Genomic DNA, 26,277 nt, shown 5'->3' with positions numbered 1-26,277 from the left:
TCTTTATGACTACATTGTCCAGATATTTTATAATCATATTTAAAAAAGCAAAGTGCCACATTTACATTGTTTTCAACAACAAAAAAGAAAACCTATTTTAAAAATAAATCTGCATGTGGACCTTCGCTGCACTTTTGAAGCTAAATTAGGCTAATTGGTTGTTTTACTTTTTATTTAAGTTAAAAAAAATATGCTTGTATGTTGACTCATATGACAACATATAAGTAATTCAAAAAGTTTTACTTACAGTTTAATGTTTTTATGTATTCATATTGTATATTCAGTTCACTAAAAGCGAGATGAACTTCTGAAACGTCACTACTTCTGCGCATGCGTGTTGAAAGGTAGCCTTACTGGTCGTGGACTCGCCAACTATCTCAACAGTCAGACCGCTTGAGGAGAAAATAACACGTTAGTAAGTTTACCTTTATTTAATACGTGACGTTTCCTTTTTTCTTTTACAAATTGTCGACTTTACAAAAAGCAACAACTGAAAAGTAAGTTGAAGCTTCGTTTGCTGCTAATGTCATGACGTTCATGGACCGTTGGTTCCTCGTTTTTTCTTGCACGCGCCCATTAGTTATGCTTAAATATTTATAGTTTTCAATGTATTACTTTAATATGTGGCTTTACGTTTTAATTAGTTTATTTGTGAGTTCTAGATTAACTGAAAGGTCATTAAATGTTGCTAACTTCAGTAAGTTAGCTGTTTGGCCTTGTTCAGGCTTCTGCTAATGCTAATTTGCGTTTGGGTTGTACCTTCCTAACATTTAGAAAAATTACTTAATGTATTTATTTTAAGCCTAAAGTGTTTGAAAATGTAACAAAAGAATTTGAATTTGTTTGGTGTGTTTTTATAGGTGTATTTTGTTTCTACCGTGTACAGAGCTGCAATTCAGCCTCTTGTCCACTAGAGGCTGCTGTAGCAGTTGTTAAAAATCTACCCGGTCAAAGTTTTTGATGATCTAAATAATAAATTTACAGTATTAAAACTGATAGCCCGGAACATTGCGAAGTCAGAAATCTGTAAAAGAAAAACTTTTTGTCACAAATATCTGACTTTATTTTGTCAGAAAATATAACAGATTTCACATTATATATTTGCACTTTTGACAATGCCAATTTTTTATTTGCTTCTTGGAAATCAGGATTATAACTTTTTGACTATTTGATGTCTGTTTTTTTTATAGAGAAACTTTTATAAATATTCCATAGTGAAAACGATGTCTTATTTATCAAACATGTTTGTGGTCATATGAATTTTAATTGCTTATAAGAATTTATTTATGTTAACTTTAGCTTCAAAATAATGACAGCATACCTAAGCTCTGGATTTCAGAATAATGTTTGCTCCTGCAGGGTCACCACATTGGTGCCTATTTAGCTAATTTAAAAAGATCCAGATCTGTAAGTAGTAATTTTTGGTGATTAAAAACAAACTAATGCCTCATTTTTGTTACATGAGCTCATGCAATAAAGGTAGGTTATTTTTTGTCATTCAGTTTAAAAACTGTTGGACATCTAAAAGCTTTTAGTTGACATCTGAACCATTCCTACATTTAGATGAAAATAGTAGAAGTATAAAAGTATCGGTTGTGATGATAAATATTCAGACCTGTTAAATATGTGAATCATAAAAGAAAGTCTGACATAAACAGAAATATAAAGCAGCTCTCAGAGACACCTGACAGCTCCTGAATGTTGAATAATTTAACGTGTGGCTTCTGATAGTTTGCTACCAGGAGCTAACTCTGTCTCATGCTCTGTGTGTGTGTATGTGTGTGTGTGTGTGTTTGCATGTATTATGGTGTAGCAGGTGCTTGCTGGTGTAATGTTCAGGCAGCTCAGTTAGCCAGACAGAGTTTTTACTTAATTAAAGCGACATGGATGCAACACAAACTCCAACACTTATATTCCAGCTCTGCACCCCAACACAATAACACACTTATCCAGAGTCACAGCTCACATCAAAAACATCTTAATTTATCACTTCAGTCTGATTCAGGCTGAAATCCCTCCTGTTGTTATGAGATAAGTTACTTCCTCCAGAATAAGACAAAGTTATATAAACATTAAATATTGGTGTTGATGTCCAGTTTTTAGAGAATTCAGCTGCACAGTAATCAAACACCAGAGGAGGAAGTGACATCTTGTTTTTGTTGCCATGGGGAACAGGTGACTGTGTGGGGGCGAGGTCAGCAAAGACTTGGTATGTTGAAGGGGAGGAAGGATACGAGCAGCAGGACTAAAACAAACTTAACTTCTAAAACCTTTTTTTTTTTTTTTTTTTTACTTTAACCAGAATCTTTCTAAAAGAAACAAGAAGATCCAAAGATTTATGTGACCTATTTACATTCTAAAACATTTCCTACTGGAGCAATTTAAAAAGAAAATTTATTACTTAAATTGTCTATCGTTTTTAGCGTGCGGCTTGGATCTTTTATTGCGTAAACATGTGATGATGAGCTGATGCACCACAAATAATTTCATTTTTTAGATGTCGTGAGGAAGATTCAGAGTTAATTCATCACTTCAATCTGTCTGGAGGAGAAGAGAGTTTATTCTGGAAATTATTATTATTTTTTTGCACGTGAAGATGTTCAAGCGTCGGGATTATGTGGACCTTTATGAGAAGGATCAGGCTAAATGGGCCCTGCTGCGAAATGTCAACACTGTGACAAAATCCAGTACTCTGCTGCCGGTACGCTTCAAGCCTGTGTGTTTGTGTTTAGGATATTAAGATAATTTCTAATCTTTTCAGGAATAGTACTTCCTGTTTGGACCAAAATCTGATCCTGAAAAAATATGTCAAGATACGCAGAGTCCTTTGAGTTTAAGCTCAAAGGACTCTTTGTATTTTATATGTTAAATTTGTTTCTCATAATCTGATTGTATCAACTTATTTTTCTTCAAACTGTGTAAACATGAGGTCAAAGAAGATGCTGATCTCGTGTTGCACAACTGCTTGTTTAAAATAATTACATCTGCTTTTCTTTCCCTTAACCATAATTATACATCTGGGAACTTTGTTTTAAGTTTTCAGCATCTCATCACTGGTTCTGTTATTTATAAACCTGATCAAGTTCCTAACAGATCCCAGAGCTGGATATTGAGACTCTGCTTTAGGAGGAGAAATAAAGTAAAGAGTTGATTTGTTGAGCTATGGGAATGTTGCCCTTCCTGCACCAAAATGCAGATTTAGGAAGTTTTTTAAAAACCAGCAACACACAGCAAGTTCTAAATTAATTCAGGAAATGTTTTTGGAAAAAGAAAATAGAGTTTGATTGTAGACAAGGATTGTACTGCAAACATTTGCTCCATATCCAGAGCTTATTATACTGGATCATCAATGGGGTTTTATTTTTCTTTAATAACATGATGGGTTCCCAAAACCTTTAAAGGTTCTGGCTCCCACACTGCAAAATCACAAACTCTTACCAGATATTTTTTGTTTGGTTTCTAGTGCAAATATTTAAGACAAAACTAACTTACAAGTAACTATTCAGGAAGATTTGAGATTGTTTTACCTCCGTTCAGAACCGCATATGTTACACGCTTTTCGAAAATAACTTTTTTTTTTTTTTTGATGAATTTGTTGTAATTTTTGAAGAGACACCATTTTTCTCTATTCTAAGTTTGTACAACACAATGAAAACCATCAGAAACATGTTTGCAGGAAGAAGATGGATACATTGTCTTCCATAAGATATTGATATTTGTGGAATGTTATGCAAAACAACAAATCCAAACCCTGCATGTCATTGTTGTTATTTTCATATTTAAAAACATCAGTTATTCTTTTTTTATCATCTCAGTCAGAGTTATAAAGAGCCAGACTCCTGACCTAGCTAATGAAGTTATACTTGTTAATTCTGCTAATTAAGGATTAAGAAACTTTTAATTGGAGTCGACATACTGACTCTGGGTAGTTTGAAATAACTTTAACATTTTGTTTTGTTCCCTGTGCAGGGCGACTATGTCTGGTTGGACCTGAAGACCGGTCGAGAGTTTGAAGTTCCCATCGGCGCCGTGGTCAAACTGTGCGACTCCGGACAAATCCAGGTGTTGGATGATGAAGGAAACGTGAGTCCTGAGACGTGTGAAACTCACTGCAGCCGGAGAAGCACTTTAAACGTGTTGTTCAAGTTCTCATATCTTTGAGTTTTATTTATGCAGCTGTAGTGAAGAGAAACACAACTCTTTCAACTCTGTATTTATTTACAGATTGGACTAAAACTCAAATTCAAAAACATTATTTTTTGCTTGATCAAAATAAAATGTTTTTATTTCCCACCAAAGGCTTGTTTGTTTTTCTAACATATGTGTATCGATAATTGGTATTAGTTTTAACAGTACAGAAAAAAACATCACAGTTGGTGAGGAATAAATTTCAATAATCCAAATAATTAGCCATTTGCAAATGTTTGAGAAAATCATCACCAAAAAAAAAAGTATTGATATACTTTTCAGGTTTTAATAATTTTTTCTGGCTAATTTCACTCATTTTCCCAACAGATCTATTTCAAATAAATGGTCAAAAACAAATGGCGTAAAACTGAGGACATTCTCTGGTTATTATATGATTGTAAAGAGAGCATTAAGTAGTGCTGCTGTAATTTTAATAGTTTTGATTTTGAGGCAATATGACTTTATGAATTAATTGTATTAGTGCACAAATTTATTTCATAGATCTTAAACAATTCCACATTTTGTTTTATTTCTGTTTTTTAACTAAAATAGCTTATTTTGTAAAAGTAGATTTAGTGTGTACACTTAAAAAAACAACTTCATTTTCTTCTTGACACTAAATTAAGTGAAAAATGGGACATTCTATTTAGTGTCTTTTATTTCCTTTCTAATTTTTTACGTGATCCGTATTATTATCATGTTTTTTATTATTATTGTTTTAGATGTTTTTCCTCAGCCTAATATGTTCAACACATGGGACCTGAACGAGGAGAGACATCAGCAATGACCAGAGAAAAGGAGCTAAGAGTCCCTTTTCCAACTCCTTGTTAAAATCATTAGTTTTAACCCGTAACTCAAATATTCCTTCACCTTCAGGAACACTGGATCTCGCCGCAGAACGCCACCAACATCAAGCCGATGCATCCCACGTCCATCCATGGAGTGGAGGACATGATCCGGCTGGGGGACCTGAACGAGGCCGGGATCCTCCGCAACTTGCTCATCAGATACAGAGAGAAGCTCATATATGTGAGTATCGCTGATCGTTTCTGGCCGGGGGCGCACACAGGAACAAAAGTATTCTGAATCCAACGGGTCAGTTTGTGAGCAGCAGGATATTTGTTTGCTAGGAACAATAGAGGAAGTAGTTCAAGTTTCTTTGTCGACAACAGAAAATGAGTTTTAACAACCTCATCTTTATTTTCTGCTGTCTGAACCGTCATGTCGTATGTTATTTGACTTTTAAGGCATTAACGTGAGACATCGTCCTGTCACGATACATTTTCCCAGAAGTTATTGCAGTAAATGATAGTTTTGCTGTTTTGAGACTATTTTAAACTCATATGATAATAACATAATAGTGCAAGAAACACATTATATCAATACACACCAATAAACTTTAAATTTTAATAAAAATTGAACACTGGAACTGGAAGACATTTTAAATATCCAAAACTATTTAAACAAAACAACAGGAACAATAAAATGAATGATAAAAAGGGTTAGTTGAGACCAAAACGCCAAACTGTCATCCAGTTTTTGGTAGAAAAAGAGAGAGACGAAAGTAAAAAATCATAAATCTTGCAAATGGAAATATGCAAGATTTATGATTGTTAAAATCATAAATAAATTTCATATGTGGGAAACCCCGCATATGAACTTTAACCTTCTCATCTTGTGAAAAGTTTTGGTTGCAAAGCCAGAACGACACCGTGAGCTGACAGTTATTATGATTGACAGCTGCCATCCATCACATCTTTCCTCATTAAAAGTTACACAATAAAATAAGTTTATTTTGCATCCTTCTCTGTTTGTGCAGCCAACTGACCATCTTTAAAGTGAAATCAACTAAAGAGAAGCAATGTTAAGTTACAGACGTCTGTTTTTAGACCAGCTTTAAAGGAGTGCACTGGTTGTTTTAATGTCCGTCATGGCGGAGTGGGCGAAGTTCTGGAGAGCGTGACGTCACTGCAAAGAATCAATAAGTGTCTTTTAAACAGCTAAAACCAAAGTGTCAAAGAATTTTCTATCTCTACATTTGGGATTTTATAAATCACTGTGCTACCGGATTTGCAAAAAGTGTGACGTATATTTTTTGGTACCAAATTGTATAATTCACTCAGGGGGTTTTTAATTTTGCAACCAATTAATAAAATAAACCTCATGCTTCTGTTGCTCTCGGCTCTTTTCTCACACTGATTTCTCTGTTTTACCTGATTTCTTCCTTTCGTTCTCTGAAGACAAATTGTGGTGGGAGGGTAAGTCAAGCATGGCTAACAGAAGCACATTCTGCACAAAAACTACAATAATTAATGCACCACATGCATGGCAGTAGAACAGCCACATGCAGTAAATGTGCTAAATGTAACCTGCATGTATGTTGCATGTATGTTTGTGTCTCATAAGCGTGAAAGCAGAGACGTTTCTTACACGTTAATCATTGATGGTGTCATGTTCGAGCAGGATGAGTAAAAATACTTTACCGGGCAGACTTCGTTTTCTCAGTTAGGTCTACCGGTAACCACGCTCAGCACGGCAGCCTGGATGCTCGTTGATTTGTCTTTCAATATGGCCGCTCGTTCTCATGTGGCGAACATCGATACGCTCTCATTGTCAGCCTTCAACATCTGAGACCAGCGTGAGCTCATCTTCCTTCAGCAGCAAGGAGCAAAGGCTGCTCTGCGCAACATCCACTGGATTTTATGATAAAATACTCTAATTATACGACAACATGTTCTGGATTTGTAAAGATTACAGCAATACGATTTATTTTATTTTTACTGTTTTCCAAGGAAGCAAATTTTACAAAACATATATTCACAATTTCAATACCTATAAAGAAATGAAAAGTAGAAGTTTGCATCAACGCTGTGTGATAGGCCCATTGAAAGCAGAAAAAATGGATAGTAAATTTACACCAATGAAATTCAGAAATTTTTAGCTTAATCTGGGAAATTTTCTAGAAAAAACAGATTTCTGAGCTCCAAAAATGTTGTTTCTGAGAAAATAGGAAATTTTGAGATTAATATAAGAAATTCTCAGACGTTTAAAATCTGCGAGAAAAACATTTGCGAGAAAAATCTCAGAAATTTTGGAAAAAATTTGGAAATGAGCTTTGAAAGTAAATTTTCTTATTTTTTAAGCTCTGAATTTTCCAATGTTTTCCTAGAAAATTTGTGAAAATCTCAGTTTCAGAATTTTTCTAGTAAATTTGAGACTTTTGAACTGAGAAAATGTATGGTTGTTTTTTCTTGAAAACTTCAGAAATAAAAAAATTTCCCTGTTTTTTATTCTAGCAAATTTTTTGACTTTTGGAGCTCAAAAATTTAATCTAAAGGTTTCTGAGTTTCATGGAAATTTACTATTTCCTCTATTTACAGTAGTCCTCATATCCCTACTCATAATAATACAAAATAAAAGAAAGTACTAAATAAGTGTATCTATCATAACAGATATTTATCTTTTCAAGATCTGTCTTTTCTGAGTTTTACAGTCACCCTAACTTTGACACCATAAGCTAAAGGTTATTTATATATATATATATATATATATATATATATATATATATATATATATATATATATATATATATCAAATGTTTTTTCCATCTAATTTGTCCTGTGATACTATTTTCCTGTAGTTCTTTTTTTAATTTATATTATTAAAATTTGTTTCTTTTTGAAACATATTTATATTTATTACCAAAATACAGACTTAAGCTCTAAGTGAAAGTTCCAGTTGAGCAAAACGTTTTTTCTTTTTTTTTGGCCTTAACATAAATTTCTTCAGGTAATCACAATCTGTTTGCAGCCATGTTTATAAACCTCTCTCTATAAATATCTTAAATTGTCCCGACATGCTGATGTAAATAAGTGAGATGTTTTCTGGTAACTGTGCTCAGACGTACACCGGCTCCATCCTGGTGGCCGTCAACCCGTACCAGCTGCTGCCCATCTACACCGCCGATCAAATCCGCCTCTACACCAACAAGAAGATCGGGGAAATGCCGCCTCACATCTTTGCTATCGCCGACAACTGTTACTTCAATATGCAGAGGAACAACCGAGACCAGTGCTGCATAATCAGGTAGTGGAGTTTGGGTCAAAGACCCTAAAATCGCAAAGATGAGGGAAAAAGAAGCAGATTTTCACCCCATGTTTATGTCAATTTTACTGCTTTGTTTCTTTCAACTCATTTTCTCTTTGCTAATTTAATACATTAAATGTTGCATCAGGAAGCCTCAACATTTTAAATGTTGTAATTTGTAAATGTTAAAACAAAACACAGTAGTGCAGTTTTTTGTAACTGTATATATGTATTTATATTTTTTCAAGGAATCAGTTTCCTGTAATCTTATAAATTCAATACACTAAATCAGAATATTGCCAAAGGGACCAACATGCTCTTCAAAATTTATAAAAACATTTAAAACATTACAAATGCCATTATAATGACATGAGATTAGTTAATTAGGAGTATTTACTGGTTCTGATAATGAAAACAAGCCATTTAAAATTAGAATATTAGATTAGACCATTAAAAACAGGAATGTATGTTTAATACTTGCTTAAAAATTATTTTCAAAAGTGTTATTTAATCTGACAAACGGCTCTCATTATATGTTCTCTGAAGGACTTTTTGAATGTCTTTCAAAGTAAGTAAAAATGCCAAAAAGAGTTTATGAATATGAGTAAGAAAATACATTTATATGTACAAAAATTAAATAAGATCATATATAAAGTAAATTCACCAAATAAATCGCCGCTGGCTACAGACAGAAGACTTATAGCTGATGTAGGAAATATGATCAAATTCACTGCATGCACTAATGTAAAGACAAATGTTCAGAGGTTTATGTTTTTTTAATTTTAATGATTAAATAAATCCTGCTTTTAATTCTCTGATCGCTTTATAGCGGAGAGTCTGGAGCAGGGAAAACGGAAAGCACTAAACTGATCCTGCAGTTCCTGGCGGCCATCAGCGGTCAGCACTCCTGGATAGAGCAGCAGGTCCTGGAAGCTAACCCCATACTGGAAGGTAGGTTTATAATTCACATATCTACTGCAGCACAGGGCATTCTGGGTAAATTCAACCAAAACAAATGTCTGACTGTATCGCTAATGGGAGAAATAGCTCATTGTCTTTTACCAAAGACAAAAGAAAAATCTTACAAGCACTAAAACCTGATGCGATTCCATTTTTGTTTACATTTTGCGAAGGAGGACATGTCTTCTTCAGCGGCTTTTGTGTCTTCTTCAGTGGTTCTTGGTGCAGTGCCCCCATTGGCGAGGAGGGGAACATATTTTTCTAAGGATTTGGTTTGTTTGACTCGGTGCAGTGAGAAAAAGAACCTTATCAACTGAAAATGTAACAAATATTGCGATTTTGTTCTCAAATGTAACACTGCATCAACTGAGTTTTGGCTTGTTTTTTATGTCCTTCAAAGCAGATATTAAATACCTGCATCTCTGCAACTTTCTGTGATTCATTTTCTAATCCAGAGCCACATTGCATGAGGAAATAACTACTTTGATTCACACCATCTGTCATCAGCATCATAATGACAGCTGTAGTAGTTAATCTTTACAAACATGTACAGACAAACTAATCAGGAAAGTTTTGGGCTGTAGAGTTGCCACCTTGAACTGTGATAAAAGCAAAAATAAAAGTAGAGATTGCTTAGAAGCGTGTTGAAAAAGCACAACAGTCGACTCATTGATTGCACTAACAGATATCTGTGCTTTTGGGTGACTGTGTTTCTCCTGGTTCAGCTTTTGGCAACGCTAAAACAATCCGTAACGACAACTCGTCTCGTTTTGGGAAATATATCGACATCCACTTTAACAAAAGGGGAGCCATAGAGGGAGCCAAGATAGAGCAATACCTGCTGGAGAAATCCAGAGTGTGTCGACAGGTAAATGACAAACCAAACTCTCGAGCTGCATTTGTCCAGCGATAAGCTTTGAAGAGTAAACTGACATTTAGCCTGATCTTTATTTCTGTGCTGCAGGCTTTTGATGAGAGGAACTATCACATCTTCTACTGCATGCTGAAGGGAATGACTGCAGACGAGAAGAAGAAACTGGGGCTCAGCAAAGCCACTGATTACACCTACCTGACCATAGTGAGCATCACCTCGATGCTGAGCATTTAACTCATAATTTTATTTACTTTAACATATAACAGGAATTTTAATCTGTTCCTGTTTTATGTTCTTTTATCTTCCTTATACAAGCATTTTGAGTTGTCTCTGGAATGAAGGTGCTATAGAAATAAAATTGCCTTACCTTGCGTTGACAAGTTCCAGCTCCAATCTTATTTAGGATTAATTGGATTTGTCGTGATGAATCAATTAGTGGGAAAATTGTCAACTAATTTAGTAATTGATTAATTGTTAACTGAAGTATACACACTCTAAAAAAGGCAATGTACTTATAAAACAACACAGTCAGCGCTGTAACTAAATCAAAACTATAAATATACATATTTTGCATTTTAGATAAAAAAAAACCTGTGTTTGTGAACATGATTTACACAGAACTCCTCTAGTTGTAGTTTAGGTTCACCTTTTCAAATTTAGTAAAAAAAAAAAACCCAAAAAATATCTTTATATATATTATTTTATAACTTTGTTCAGTTATTAATAGGTTCATTGTCAATAGTTCAGTCCTACAGTCTATTTTGCTAGCTGTAGATTCATCCCATGTCTCAAATTTTATGTGATGCTCCTGAACAAGATTTTCTTATTAGGTCAACACACCTGCTTTATCCTAATCAGTGTGTAAAGATGTTATCCAAATAAATTAACAACTCAAGTGGCTTTCGAACCAAACCTTTAAAAATAAGTTACATGACAAATTATGGAAGTTAAACATTTGGCTTGAACTCCTGAAGAGGCACAAAAAATTCTCCACTGGTTCCAAACAAAGCCAGGTAACTATCTAGTCTTTTTTTGCTTTTCAGGAAGGATAAAAGAAAGATTTTTTGCGATTAAGACAGAACTTCAAATTCTGTGGAGAAAACTTTGTTTTTAACTGCAGTTTTTCTCTTTTAAGTTGTTATTTTTCCTTTGCAGGGAAAGTGTACGGTTTGTGACGGCCGAGACGATTTGAAAGAATACTCCAATATTCAGTCTGCAATGAAGGTACTCCTGTAAAGACTGAATTATTTGCACTTTTATTGACTTAAATGATGATAGCAAATGTTTCTGTTTTTTTATCTTAGGTGTTGATGTTCACAGAAAAAGAGAACTGGGAGATTTCAAAGCTTCTCGCTGCAATATTACACATGGGAAACCTACGATATGAAGGTAAAAATGACCCTTTGTGGTACATTTTATTATGATATTCATTATTGCTTTTTATTTAAAGGCTATTTTGACAATTATTTAATTTTTATTTCTTTTATATTTTTGACATTTATGCCTTTTCATTGGTTTTTATGCCTGGTTACCCTGTTAAACTTCACAGCTCGTACTTATGATAACTTGGATGCCTGCGAGGTCGTCCGCTGCCTCCACCTCACCACTGCTGCCACTCTGCTGGAGGTAAAAATAAAGCTGGCTCACCTTTTCTATAGTGAAACTGAATTATTGTTTGTATTTTTGTCATGATGGACAAGTTAGTCTCGCTGGAAAAATATTTAAAATCTGATACTTTGGAGGTGTTGGACTTGTGATTAATTGTTGCTTAATGGTTCATGAGATTAAAATTAGTTTCAATCAATTGAAAACATCAGCTACAACCTTCTTTTAAGTGTTGCAGTTTGGGTGCCATCCAGCAGGGAGCGCTGCTGACTTAAACAGAGCAGCCAGTTGATACACAAACAAAGACGGCAGAGTGCAGGAAAGAGAATCGGCTTAAACAAAGTCCATTAAAGGATGCAAAATAGAGTTTATGCAGTTTTTGAAATATAAACACTAGAAAATCTCCTTAAGTTTCACCTTTAATAGCGCTTCATTCAGCAGAGCTACATGACGAATCAACGCCAACTTTATCAACCAAAAATGATTGATTTTCTCCGAAGGGCAGGATGTTTAAAATATTCACATATTTTGTTCTTTTCACACTTTATTTTTCTATTTGGGAAGCTAGGAGGTTCCTATTTTGTTATCATTCATAAATATGTCTAAGTTTATTAATGTGAGAAAACCACAACAAGTGGCACAATATAGTTACATTTTTTAAATTCAACATTTTGTAAAAAATTAATCCCTTTACATTACAGGCAGGCGGTCGACTCTCTTGATACAGACAAGTTTTTAAGAAAATGGCCACTTATTAACTAATTGTTAGTCGATTGATAAGATTAACCACCTTTAAATTAATACATTAATTGATAACTTCCATCCCTAATTGGATATTGTAGCATTTCTCAACAACGCAGATTTTATATGTTTATTTTTAATTTTGTCACTATTCGTTTTGTATGTGTGTTTAGGTGGACTGCAAAGACTTGATGAACTGCCTGACCAGCAGGACGCTGATCACCAGGGGAGAGACGGTGTCCACCCCACTCAGCATGGAGCAAGCGCTCGATGTCCGAGACGCTTTCGTCAAGGTAAAACAATCAGCCAACTTATGAATGACCAGGGCTTTTTATTATTTTATACAATAATAATTTGTGTCTTACATCCTTCTGTAGCTTTTCTGTTAGTTAGTTAGTTAGTTAGTTAGTTAGTTAGTTAGTTAGTTAGTTAGTTAGTTAGTTAGTTAGTTAGTTGAATGAACAGCATGAATCCATGTTTTGTGAATTACACAAGAATGGATTTTCACTCTATTTAATAAATTCAATAATAAACTTACAAATACACTGTTTTAGAACAATTAACGCAGATCTTAACTGCAAGACATAAGAAATGTTTCTAGTCATCAAAACTTCCTTATTGCGTCTAGGTCTAATCAATAAATCAATTCATCGCATGTTAAAATTAATTTCCATTGGCATAATTTATTGTTTTTCTCTTTCTACCAAAAACTGGATGATAAAAGTCTCTCATCCGGTGTTTTTGTTTGAAGGACAATTTTGATTACAGGGACTTTATAATTTATTTCATTTTTGTTTCTCCTGTTTATTTATTTTGGAAATTTAAAATGTCTTCCAGGTCCAGTGTTAAATGTTCATTAGAATTTAAAGTTTATTTATTTTTGAGAATGCACTTTTTCATTTTTTTGCCATTAGTTGAAAATGGTCTCAAAACAAAAATATTATCATTTATCACAATAATTCTGGGACAATTTATCGCCCAACATTAGTTAACGCTACAGGCCTACTTGCATCTCCAGATAGCTTAGTGGTGCTTGTGTTTTTTGTGCTTTCAGGGCATTTATGGACGCTTGTTTGTTTGGATTGTGGAGAAGATAAATGCAGCCATTTACAAACCAACATCCTCACAACCCAAAGCGCTCAGACGTTCAATTGGACTGCTGGATATCTTCGGCTTTGAGAACTTTACCATTAACAGGTAAAAACCCACAGACTTTCATATTGGAAGCACTCTGTGCAGCTAACAGGTTGTTTTATCTTAACCTTTGATATGCGATGGAAATACAAAAATTATCCTCCCTAAAGAGTAAAAAAAACCCTGAAATTCCTCCATATTTTTGCCTCTTTTTTTTGTAAATAAAAAAAATGCTCGTCATCGTCTTTCCTGCAGCTTTGAGCAGCTGTGCATCAACTTCGCCAACGAGAACCTGCAGCAGTTCTTTGTCCGTCACGTCTTCAAGCTGGAGCAGGAGGAGTACAACCTGGAAAACATCAACTGGCAGCACATCGAGTTCACCGACAACCAGGACGCTCTGGACATGATCGCCATCAAACCCATGAACATCATCTCGCTCATTGACGAGGAGAGCAAGTTTCCCAAGGCAAACAGATCAGTTTAACGTCTCACTAGCTGCTTTCCCATCACAAATGTGGGCAAAACTTTGTCAACATTCTTATTTCCATGAAATAAGTTTGTCCATGCAGTCAAGACCTTAAAAAATACTTGCTGCGCCATCTTCATCAAACTCACTATTTCCTGTTTTTGCGTCATTAGCAACAATGAGAAAAAAGTGTTTCCATTGCCGTTTTGCTTAATAAATAAAACCACCTCATCTTAGCACCAAACCTGTTTACGGAAAAACGAGAGTTCTTTTTCATATTGGCATTTTTCCATTAAGCAAATTTGTTTTTCGAAATGCCAAATTGCGCAATTATATGGTCTATGGAAATGCAGCTGCTGATGGTTAATTAGGTTGATTTGATGAGTTTCCAAACAGTTTATTGCATGTTACTCTAATTAACATAAACCCAAATAAGGTTTTGACATTTTGTGTTATTTTCAGCTCTGTTTATGTCACCAGTTTATAAATGACCTTTTTAATTGTCATGTTCTCTGTAGGAACAGGCAGCAGATTTTAAATTCTCATAGATCAGTCAGATTGTAAATCCAGCCATCAGCTCACCTTCCCTCCTGCCTCTCCGTTTGTCCCACAGGGGACAGACACCACAATGCTGAACAAGCTCAACTTTCAGCACAAACTCAACACAAACTACATCCCACCGAAGAACAACTACGAGACTCAGTTTGGTATTCAGCACTTCGCCGGAGTGGTTTACTATGAAACAAGAGGTGAGAGTTATCTCACACTGCAGAGATGAGACACTGAACTTTCTTTTTGCTCTGTGCTTTTGTAGCACAGTTTGGTATATTTTGATGTCTTCACCTGTTGTTCTTTCAGGTAGTTTTACTTCCTTATCTATCACAGTGTTTTTTCTTGTCTACTTCCCCTCCCCCCCAACATGGACAGGCACACTTTTTGTTGCTCTTCTTTTTTGTCTTGCATATTTGAGTTTTTATTGTCTGTGTCAAGCATTTGGCTCTGCTTCTTCTCTAATTCATTCTTGTATATGTGATTTTTTGTATTATAAAAGCAGAAAGAACTGTGTGACTGAATTTGCCTGAAGCAAATATTCAAGCATGGCTGATACAGAAAAAAAATTGACTTAAATATTTGAAATAATGTTTCTGTTTTTAAGAAAAGTAAAAACTTAAAATGGAAAGAAAGACCTCTCTGTATAAATGGTGGCATGTGTGACTGAAGCAGTAAGAAAATAACAAACTTTACACCTTCAGAAAGCCTTGGAAACTACAAGGCTTGATCTGTCTGGCAGCTTGATAGCAAAATACTGAACAAGCAAAGACGTCTGCTCAGTATAAACACAACAAAAAATGCTTAACACATCCCCGTCGGTCCTGTCAGCTGTCTTGAATCTTCAGAGCGATTCCTAACTGCAGCGTTCATGTTGCCTTCGATCGACGGAAGCAGCGGATGTTTTCACATGTCTGCGTGTTTAAGCTGCATGTTTGGGTCATTCCTGCAGGTTTCCTGGAGAAAAACAGGGACACTCTGTATGGAGACATTATCCAGCTGGTTCATTCCTCCAAAAACAAGTTCATCAAGCAAATCTTCCAGGCAGATGTTGCTATGGTAACTGACGCATCATAAACTGCTCTAAAACATCCTTTGTTTTCCAAAATGTGTCTATTAAATAACCTCATTTGACAAAGCTAAGTATTCTCTATTGGTTAATACCTTCAGAACTCTTCATGTAGTTAGTTTGTGGCAACAACATAAACAAATAAGTTAATTTTCTGTTTCCATATTATTGTCGTTTGTTTCTTCTTCTGCATGCCAGAGTTTGCTTTCATGTTTCAGAATTGTGTTTTTCAGTAACTTTGCTGTTTTTTTCTATCTTCAATCTTTCTGTACGGTGGGGTCTTTGTGTGCAAACTTGCCTGTGTGCTACTTGTTGCCAGTTTCTGTGTGGTTATCCTCCTGGTGCCACAGCGCTCACTAAGGTAACCGTCTTTAAAAGAAACGCAACCAGTCACCAAACTGAAAATTTTATTACTTTACCTCTCGACCTGTCACACCTACTCTATTTGTGTTTTTATTACTTCTTATCATAATGTTCTTCCTGAATGTGTGTTTTTTTTTTTTTTTTTTTTTTTACATAATTACGCTCATTCATTATTTCTTTATGCCTCCAAAGCAAAATTTGCATCTTTAAGTCACTATTTATACTAATTCTGTTTCAATATCAAACTCATAAATACAAATTAAAGACATGGTTTACTGACCTCTAGTGGCCACAAAATGCAACTACAAACATTTTTATAAGAGACAGTTAACACAGGTTTCTATTTATGATGGCTTTTTAGCATTTATTTAATTCCAATTGTTATTTTACTACTTTATAATTATTATAACTGTATGCTATAAATATATAAAGACAAAAAAATTGGTTTGTGTCACAGCTCAGGAAATTTCAACTTGCCTGACACTGACAGTTTTTCTGCTGTGTGTGTGTGTGTGTGTGTGTGTGTGTGTGTGTGTGTGTGTGTGTGGTGTGTGTGGTGTGTGTGTGTGTGTGTGTGTGTGTGTGTGTGTGTGTGTGTGTGTTGTTTAAAGGGGGCAGAAACCAGGAAGCGCTCTCCCACTCTCAGCAGTCAGTTTAAAAGATCTCTGGAGCTGCTGATGAGGACTCTGAGCGTCTGCCAGCCGTTCTTCGTTCGCTGCATCAAACCCAATGAGAACAAGAAACCTATGGTGTGTATTTACTCTTTTTTCGTTGATTAAGCTGCTTACGAAATGTTAGCAAGACATTAACTGTAAACGGTAAAGTCATCACTTTGATAATAGAAATATGTTGATGTTTCAAACATAATCTGTAGGATGGCATGGTTTAGGATGGCAAGAAGGTGAACTGTTTCTCTTTAACAGATGTATGTTTGAACTTCAGCATGTATGTTCTTTTATTTTATGGTTTTGACAATGTACTGTAAAAAATATATTGGAATAAAAACAGAATTTTATTTTAAAAAATAAATAAAAGATTTTAAGGTTTTCTGTGATTGTGAGGAAAATGAGGCATACCTTTACATAAAGATCCTGTAAATTCTATGTTTTAATAATAGTAAAAAAAAAAGAGATCCTTTACATTTGGGCGATTTGGGTGATTTGGGTGATTTTTGCAGTTTTAAAAAAAAAAAGTATTACCTACGGATACTGATTTTTGTTCCTATTTTTTTCTCTAAAATGTTGCTAAGTTGTAACAGTGGGGTTATTTTTGTTAACCATCTTTTACAGTCATCCTGTGGTGATAACTGATTTTATCTGACCCTTACGGCAGATAAAATCAGTTTCACTTCTGCATCTGTCGGCTAATCGCTTTTCCCCAAAATCATAGGAATTGGGGCCGATTTCTTGGCCCTGAGTCTTAAAGGTAAGACTTCTTCACTTGGCTGAAGAAGTCTTACCTTTAAGACATTCTTCAATTGATTTGACAAAATGAAAATACAATCTAGCACCTTCCTTTCTGAAAATAGTCATTGTTGCCTGAACATGTGGCTAACATGTTAGCATTGGGTGTGTGTGTTTTCCAGCTGTTTGACCGGGAGCTGTGTGTGCGTCAGCTGAGGTACTCCGGTATGATGGAGACAATTCGTATTCGGCGCGCTGGATATCCCATCCGCTACACCTTTGTGGAGTTTGTAGACCGCTACCGGGTGCTGATGCCTGGAGTTAAACCAGCATATAAACAGGTGGGGCTGACATCTGTGACGATCTGAAATCAAGCTGTACTTGATTTCAGATCGCTGTGCTAAGCTAATAGCATTAAGATGATAATGCATTCCATTTGCTGTATAACACAATAAACAATTACTTCAATGTATTTCCTCTAATTTATTGTCATTGCTGTATTTTTAATTATTTTGCATTTATTTTTTCTACAGAAATGTTGCAGATCAACAGTGTTTTATTTTAAGTCAGCGTGAAGCTGCAACATCTGCTAGAAAAATAATTAATACAAATATTAATATTATAAAAGTACATATTTTTTCATGAGTATTTCTTTCACATAAGTGTGAGAGGTTTCATTTAATTACTTTTTGGGAATAATAAAGTATTTTGAAATTTGAATTTGACTTGCCTGTTTATAGCCTCTGTTTTAGAAATAAAAGTTGTTTTTTGATAAGAGTGACAAACCACAGAAAAATAAACCTGTACTTTATGTTGCATTAGAGACGTAGTTTGTCCTAACAGGAGAAATGTTAAAGTGTTGTCCAGCTGCAGCAGATCCACACGAAGTTTTGGAAATTAGGCGTGGGCCATCGAGTGTTTCCTGGTGTCAGGATCCGATCCGTGTTTATCCAATGGGTTTTTCCCACAGACTCCTTTCCTGCGACTCCCTTTGTGTCCCTGTTTCTCCAACCTCCCTCTCATGCTCTGTTTAGTCAGATGCTCTCATTCTGGGATGGTTGTGTCGGTTTTGTCCTGATGCCTGTGATGATTGTGATATTTTGCGTTGTGAATCAGTTTTTTAAAAGTGACATAATATCCTGAACATGTTCTGCCTATTTTTAGGACATCTTGTCATTGTAAATGCAAATAAGTGTCAGACGCACAATGATACAATCATGCCTCCTTGAAAAGCAGAAGTGGAGCCTCCTGCATAACTGACAAAAATGCAGCAGGTGATTTCTTGCTGCATTCTTGTCTCAAAACTTGTCTTTTCCAGCAGCCATTGTACAGCACATGCAGCAGGAAACTCAGCTGACTAAACATGCTTGAGCTCATCCCCCCCGACTGTGACTTAATAATCGGAATATTTTTGAAATGGCTCTTTTCCAGACTCCAAAAAATTATTTGGTGTTTTTTTTTAAGCGCTTGTGCTGTTTTTAGACCCAAATGAAAGGACAAAAACATGCAAAATTTGAATAAATAAAAAAACCTGATGCATTTTTATTGCGTTGGTACCAAATAAAATTTATTTCATAACAGTCAGAGATCTGTAGAAATACCCAATCACTGGAGCTTTTATTTACTGAGGGCTAGATGTATTACCTTGTGGAAAAGATTATGCTTTTGTTGAGTTCCTCCTCAGCAGAAACAGAAAGTTTAAATTTTTAGAAACTAATTCCCTGCTGCTCTCTCTGGGCAGGAGGACCTGAGAGGAACCTGCCAGCGGATTGCTGAAGCCGTTCTCGGCAAAGACGACGACTGGCAGATGGGAAAAACCAAGATCTTCCTCAAGGTAACTTTCCATTAAAGGAGAAACCTGCAACAGGATCATTTTTGAGTAACTTGCAATGAAATGCAGAACCATTTATGTTCGGGTTTAGGTCCTTGAAAATGTCTTTTTGATTTATGAAGTCCTGGAAATTGCACATTTTTGTGATAAACTGGAATCTAACGTTCGATTGAAAGCCTAAATTTGGAAAATGATTTGAAATCAGATATTTTCATACACCTGATAAGAAGACAAAACTTTTTTTTCTCAATGCCTGAAGTTAAATCAAATGAAACTTTTCTTGTTTTAGGTTAGTTGGAATGACCAAAATTATTTGTTTGGTAAATGCCAGAAAACCTTGTGAGAAAAATTTTTTAGAGATTTTTTTTCTTTTAAACACAATTTGTTTGGATTGCTTTAATATGATGAATATTTATTATTCCTAATGGCTTAATGGCTTGTTGATCAATGTAATTGCAACATATTTTAAAATTGGGGATTTTCTTTGTTAATTTAATGTTTTGTTTTCGGACCAGTCAGGTAGACAAGGTGTGTGTGAGACATTACGAAACAAAATGTTGCTGTTTTTATTTACCTTGTCCCTGTTCTAGAATGTAGAATAATATCTAAGGACATTATTAACAACAATAATAAATTATATAATTTTTATTTTTTTTGTATTGTCTTTTTATGTCCAAAGTGGTGCTGGAAAAGTTTGAAAACATAACTTTAAAATCATTAGAAAGTGCTTGAATTTCACTGTTTCTGTCCCAGTTCAATTCAAATTCAAGCTCTAATTATCATAATATTAATGTATAACATTAAGACAGATAATTATTGTAACTGAATAAACCCTTTTTAGATTGGTTTCAATGCACCTAACTGGAAATGAACCAGTTCATCCCAGTGGTAAAGCTCTGCTGTGATTGTTTCCAGTTGCACATCCAGTAACAGGAAGAACAGCATGTTTTGATTCCTGTTCTTTGTGTGGGTTTTTTTGTTTTTTCAATCAGTTTTCAAGAGGTCATTGGTGAGGCCCGTCAGTTAAAAGGCTAAATGAAAATATCAGCTGGTGCTGATTCAATCGGGGCTCCTGTGTGCTCTCTGTCAAGGTTTCCGCCATGTTTGTTTTCTGTTTTATTTCATGGCCTTTTAATGGTGAAGAAAGACATAAATGCAGTTTATTGTCCACTATATGATTCTTTCTCAAATATTTTGATTATTTTCTCTTAAGGGTATCAAACTATGTTCTTGTGCTCAAGCAGCAAGTCAGTAAAACTTTATTTGTGTATGTTTTGAGACATTGAGTGTTGTCACACCTGGTAGTCCGGAAGATTTGGTTTGATTTTTAAACAAAATTGCAACATTTGTTTTTTTTAACTCTGCACTGAGTTAAATGAACCAAACCCTTTGAAAAGCCTGTTCTCCTTCTCACCTGTGGGGGCGCTGCACCAAAAACCGTCTAAGAAACAAGAAAACCTCTGAAGAAGACGTGAGCAAACTTCCTAATTCAAGAAATGTAAACAAAAACGGATTGGCGTCAGATTTTAGGGGTTGTAGAATTTCTCTTGTCTCTTTAATAAAAGACTAATTTATCACGCTGGTGTTAGCCTAGCACATTTGTTTTGATTCTGTTTACCCAGAATGCCTTGCGCTGTAGTAAAGCAATCTGAGTTTGCACTTTTGGCCCCTATCGGAGTTTGTTTGTGCATTCACACCTCACCAACGTATCAGACTTTGAAGGCGACCTAAAGTTCAATTTAAAAAATATTTTATTTTTACAGATGTGTTTTATCATCTTCAATTATGTTTTTTAGACTATTTCTTGTTTCTGTTAAAGTTTCATTTCTGTTGTGGCAAAATGTTCTGCTCATTTGGTCAAAGACAGCTTTATGTCAAGTAATTAAGAACATTTGCTTCAGATTTCAAACTATTTCATTTATTTATTTTATTATTAGTAGTAATGTTAGCACTAATAATTTTTTTAGTTACTGCAGACTTAATTCACTGTCAAGTTACCAAACAGTGACTTTTAGGGGGATAAAAAAAACAACACACTCCTTTTTGATGTGTGTTTTAGGTCTAAATGACCCCAGATTTTAGTTTGAGAGTTAAATGACATACTCAAGTGTCAGACCTTGGTGTTCAGCTGGACAGGAAGTTCAACAGGAAGGAGAAAGTGCAGGGAAGTAACACCACTTCCTCCTCAAGACCCGCTCAGGTCGCTGGAGGAAACAGCTTCAGTATGTTGAGCCTCTTTTGTCTGTTTAGTCAGTTAAAATCTGCAACATCAAAGCTTTGTATTAAAGATGTTTCCTGGTATTTTTATGTGTTGTGATGTGCTGAATTTTTATGTGTTGTGATGTGCTGCAGACTTTGCTTTTTGTCTGCAGCAGGTTCACACATGATGTCAGAAGTGAGAAACAGAGGTGAAAACATTAGTTTGTATTTTTTTAATGTTGGTTTAGGATCATCATGACATGCTGCTGGAGATCGAGAGAGATAAAGCCATCACAGACAAGGTCATTCTCATCCAGAAGGTGGTGCGAGGCTTTAAGGACAGGTACTCGACATCCTTGTAAACAAATTAATTACACCTTCTGCCAATGTATTACCTGAATACCATAAATATTTGTATTTGAGAAAATTTTATATTTATTGCTTATTTCACATTTGTCTTTATGGCTTAAAGCATTTTGAACTGCCTTGTTTCTGAAATATTCTATGTAAAACTTGACTTGGAAGATTTTTAGCTATTTTGTAAAGAAGAGATTAACTCTTAAAGGCAAACAAAAATCTAAACATTTTATATAATTTTCTTTATTTTTTAAATCAGATCTAACTTCTTGAGGATGAGGAAGTCGGCGGTGTTGATCCAGAAGACATGGAGAGGCTACCTGTGCAGGAAGAGCTATGGAGCTGTGAGGATGGATTTCACAGATTAGGGCTGGGCGATAAATCTTAAATATTAATTAATCAACTTGATTTTACAAAAATATAATTTTTTTTCACCAATATAGTCTTTGATTATCTGTTACTCAAGGTAGGAAAGCTGAGTCAGAAGCATTTTGCAGGTATAAAGCTGGTGAGCAAAGACTTCGATAATACTAGCTTGTGAAAATCTGCTTCAGGAAAATGCTTAAAAATAAACATTAGCATAAACGTGTGCTTAGATATAAATGGTTTCATGCTGACATATGGTTGGAATCTACATACTTAAAATTAAGCATAACTTACTGATCTTTGATTTGACATCCAATGAGTGTCGTGACCAAAAAATGTAATGTTTTTTACCAGTTTCCTTCATGCAAACGAACATGTGGTAGTCTCTGTCGATCGCAGTTTTATTCAACGGGACATGAGGTCGACCGCAGGCCTTGATCCATTTCTTGCTGCCGTCATGTCAGTTAATCGCCATTAATCATTGACTAATTTTGCAATCAATTAATTGTTAATTTTACAGCAATAAAAAAATAAGCCATTTGCTGAAAAAAATTGATATTTAGTGCAGTAATTCAACCAAAACTGTTCACTTAAAATAATAGTAATAAAAGACTAAGTATGTTCTACCCAGATCTCCTCAGCTGAATCTACAAACTATCATTAAGGTAATTCTATGTCATTGCATTTTAGGTAATAAAATTTGTGTTTTCTTATTTTAAAAAGGGATTGAATCATTAGTTTATTTGCATCTTTTAATGTGTGCAAAAAATATTTCAGTGGCTAAATAAAATCTGTACAATGTGGCAATTTTTAAAAAATCAGATTGCTAGTTGCTGTTCAGAGTGACGTCAGCCCGTGTTTTACGGCCCCAAATCTTTTGGACTTTCAATTCAGGGCAGCTCACAGAAGGTATGTTAAAAAAGAGGCATTTTTAGAAAATATCTTTTGTCATTTCCAATTTCTTTTTAAGGAAAAAAAGCAAGAAGAAAATATTAAAATCTGAAATTGAATATGGTATGAAATAATCAGATTTTATTTTTAAGCCACATCGCCCAACTCTAACAGAAGCATAAATTAAAATACCAAAGATCATGAAGCTAAAAGCCTCTCCCACTCTTTTCTCCATCCCGACAGATGCGAGCGGGCTTTTCTCGCCTCCAGGCTTTGGTTCGTTCCAGGAAGTTGTGTGCGTCTTACCATGTGGCCCGCCAGCGAATCACGGGCTTCCAGGGCCGCTGCCGAGGTTTCCTGGTGCGTCGGGCATTCAGGCACCGGCTGTGGGCCGTCATCACCATCCAGGCATACACCAGAGGCATGATCGCTCGCCGGCTGTATAAGAGGCTGAAGGGCGAGGTAAACACAAAATCAATTTCATGAATATTTTAATTACATTCTATATTTGTAAAAATAAGCTTTCACCAGATCTGACTACATTTTCACTATCCTGCATGGTAATTTAAGATATCTGGATTCACATTCTGTCTAGTAAGAATAATAATTCAAAATATCTTTGATTACAATTTGACGAATCAAAATTTCTTTCAAGATATAATGACATTAATGGATTTCTTATTGAAAGGTCTCACATCTGTAATTGCAATAGGTCAAAGAGATCTCAAATAGGCATTTTGTACACTCAAAATATAAACACTAATTTACTAATACAGCTGGTGATTAACTAATTTTAGATATCTGGAATGTAAGTGGTGAAACAGATTTTATGTTATAATGGTTTGCCATACAGCTGCAGGTCAGGCATGAATCCCTGTCATGTTTCAATTTTCTATAACACTCTTCATTTCTTTTCCTCACTTTTCACTAATCAGTACCGCAGGAGGCTGGAGGCCGAGAAGATGCGTCTGGCTGAAGAAACAAAACTGAGGAACCAAATGTCTGCAAAAAGAGCGAAAGCTGAGGCTGAACGCAAACATCAGGTGACACTTATGACACTAAAGTCACATCCAGACATATGTCTGAGAATGTTTAACCTTATTTACTTTCTGATGTTCACAGACTAAATAAAGCGGATGTTGGCGCCTGCAGCTCTGTTTTAAGCATTGAGTCTTTGGTATCATTTCTAGTCATGCATCTATTTATTTCCTCATCCAGGAGCGGCTGGCCCAGCTGGCTAAAGAGGACGCTGAGCGGGAGAAGAAGGAGAAGGAGGAAGCTCGTAAGAAGAAGGAGCTGGTGGAGCAGATGGAGAAGGCTCGGCTGGAGCCCGTCAACGACTCCGACATGGTGGACAAGATGTTCGGCTTCCTGGGGACGACAAACTCGTTACCAGGCCAGGAAGGTCAGGCGCCGGCTGGATTCGAGGTAAACTGACCTCAATAAAGCACCTTTTACTACCCGAGTATCTGGATCAGAAGGTCAGGCTTTGCAAAGATTGGTAATCAGCCAGAAAATTGCAATCGGTGCACCTCTAATACCAATCAGTTACATAATCATGGTGCGATCATAAGTCCTATAATTTACAGAGCCATCTTGAACAAAAAATGTTTTTTCACATCCACAATACAGGTCAATTAATAAAGTAGTTGACAAAAGGTACAAAATTCATCATAAGTTACCCCTGAAAAACGTAGAAATTTCCTTTAAATGCGGGTATTTCTCAGAAAGTTTTCATTGTATTTTCTGTTATTTTGGGTTTTTAAGTGTTTTGGGTAAAAATTGCAGAAAATTAAAATAGCTAATGCTTTTTCAAACCTGCAGTCTGACTTATATGTGGATTTTTCTTTGCTTTTTTTATACAGGAAAGGGAAAAGATTCAGTGAACTTTAGTTTTGCACATAAAACCTCTTAAAGATTAATCTAGGAGTTAATCAGTCAGGCTTTCCTGCATGTCAGAGACTGATTCCCCGTCTCCTCTCTAGGACTTGGAGCACTCCCATCACGAGCTGGTGGAGGAGGATCTGGATGAGGCTCTTCCTCTCCCTGAAGATGACGAAGAGGAGGATTTATCGGAGTACAAGTTCGCCAAATACGCAGCGACCTACTTCCAGGGCACCACCACACACACTTACGTTCGACGACCTCTCAAGCAGCCGCTGCTGTTCCACGAGGACGAGGGAGATCAGCTGGTGAGTTTTTCCCAGCTGATCTGACTCCTGACAGAGGAATGTGGCCGGTCAGAACGTTTAGAAGTGACTCAAACCTAAACTTTCATCAGATGACACAAAATACTTCACTCACCGGATTGCACTGAGCAAAATGAGGCTGGTTCAGTTTGTAAAGTTTGAACTCTGAGCAGAACTTCTTTTAAAACACAATCTGCCTCCAGAGCTGAAACGATCAATGTGATTAATCAAGACTAGTTAATTATTGAGATAATTGTTGACTAATTTAGTAATCACTTAATCGGTAACTAGAGTACACACTCAAAAAAAGGCCATTTGCATTTAGTGTACAAAAATATTCCAGGCAATATTTTTTGCCTAAAAGTGTTTAATTTTTAGGCAAAAAATAAAATAAACTTTAAAATAAATGTTTTTCTAATTTAAAAAAAGAATTGGACTATTTGTTTAATTACATTTTTAACATATTTTTGATATTGTATAAAAAAGCCTAACATCTGCAGAATATGGAAATTTTCTTATTCAATTAATCAGTTCATCATCAAAAAATCAATAGAATAATTGATTGCAGAAATAATCGTTTGTTGCATTCACTTCTCTTTCCACGTAAAAGTTAAACACTATCAGCTCAACTCGTTCTGATCAAAAGTAGGTAAATCCGAATTAAGACTTTCCTTTGAGAAACGTTTTTCCATTGGAACCTGATGAAATGTGTTTGACCTTTGCCCCTATGAGGCTGCGCTGGCCGTATGGATCACAGTGCTGAGGTTCATGGGAGATCTACCGGAGCCAAAGTACCACACGGCGATCAGCGACGGAAGCGAGAAGATCCCCGTCATGACCAAGATCTATGAGACGCTGGGGAAGAAAACCCACAAGAGGGAGCTGCAGGCACTGCAGGTGGAGGGGGAGGTGAGGACGAGAGGTCAAGAGGTACAGCTTAGTTAGTCCGGAATTATTATTATTTAAAAATTAGGAATAAAATACAATAGCCTTGGTTTATTGCAAA

At 35.5% G+C, this 26,277-nt stretch overlaps 1 protein-coding gene across 8 annotated transcripts in view; it reads left to right on the top strand.

Moving 5' to 3' along the window:
- The window catches only part of myo7aa (myosin VIIAa), a 54,814-nt gene that overhangs the window by 14,849 nt on the left and 13,688 nt on the right, over positions 1–26,277 (top strand). For 3 of the 8 annotated variants that reach the window (XM_055028077.1, XM_055028080.1, XM_055028076.1), the window contains 25 exons: positions 3,970–4,083; positions 5,065–5,217; positions 8,090–8,274; positions 9,104–9,225; positions 9,960–10,102; positions 10,199–10,312; positions 11,264–11,332; positions 11,413–11,497; positions 11,658–11,734; positions 12,628–12,747; positions 13,509–13,651; positions 13,844–14,054; positions 14,668–14,803; positions 15,556–15,662; positions 15,992–16,033; positions 16,647–16,784; positions 17,621–17,779; positions 19,180–19,272; positions 21,717–21,811; positions 22,085–22,169; positions 23,326–23,544; positions 24,018–24,125; positions 24,301–24,510; positions 25,068–25,274; positions 26,004–26,201. In XM_055028077.1, the coding sequence (XP_054884052.1) occupies positions 3,970–4,083; positions 5,065–5,217; positions 8,090–8,274; positions 9,104–9,225; positions 9,960–10,102; positions 10,199–10,312; positions 11,264–11,332; positions 11,413–11,497; positions 11,658–11,734; positions 12,628–12,747; positions 13,509–13,651; positions 13,844–14,054; positions 14,668–14,803; positions 15,556–15,662; positions 15,992–16,033; positions 16,647–16,784; positions 17,621–17,779; positions 19,180–19,272; positions 21,717–21,811; positions 22,085–22,169; positions 23,326–23,544; positions 24,018–24,125; positions 24,301–24,510; positions 25,068–25,274; positions 26,004–26,201 (3,333 nt within the window). Of the gene's footprint in view, positions 1–284; positions 416–2,497; positions 2,702–3,969; positions 4,084–5,064; positions 5,218–8,089; positions 8,275–9,103; positions 9,226–9,959; positions 10,103–10,198; positions 10,313–11,263; positions 11,333–11,412; positions 11,498–11,657; positions 11,735–12,627; positions 12,748–13,508; positions 13,652–13,843; positions 14,055–14,667; positions 14,804–15,555; positions 15,663–15,991; positions 16,034–16,646; positions 16,785–17,620; positions 17,780–19,179; positions 19,273–21,716; positions 21,812–22,084; positions 22,170–23,325; positions 23,545–24,017; positions 24,126–24,300; positions 24,511–25,067; positions 25,275–26,003; positions 26,202–26,277 lie in introns of all 8 variants that reach the window. The other 5 variants (XM_055028073.1, XM_055028074.1, XM_055028075.1 and 2 more) reach the window with 5 other exon arrangements.

This window comes from Poeciliopsis prolifica, unplaced genomic scaffold, assembly GCF_027474105.1.
Source record: "Poeciliopsis prolifica strain line A6 unplaced genomic scaffold, Auburn_PproV2 SCAFFOLD004, whole genome shotgun sequence".
NCBI lineage: Eukaryota > Metazoa > Chordata > Actinopteri > Cyprinodontiformes > Poeciliidae > Poeciliopsis > Poeciliopsis prolifica.
This window is presented reverse-complemented; position numbering and strand designations above follow the sequence as displayed.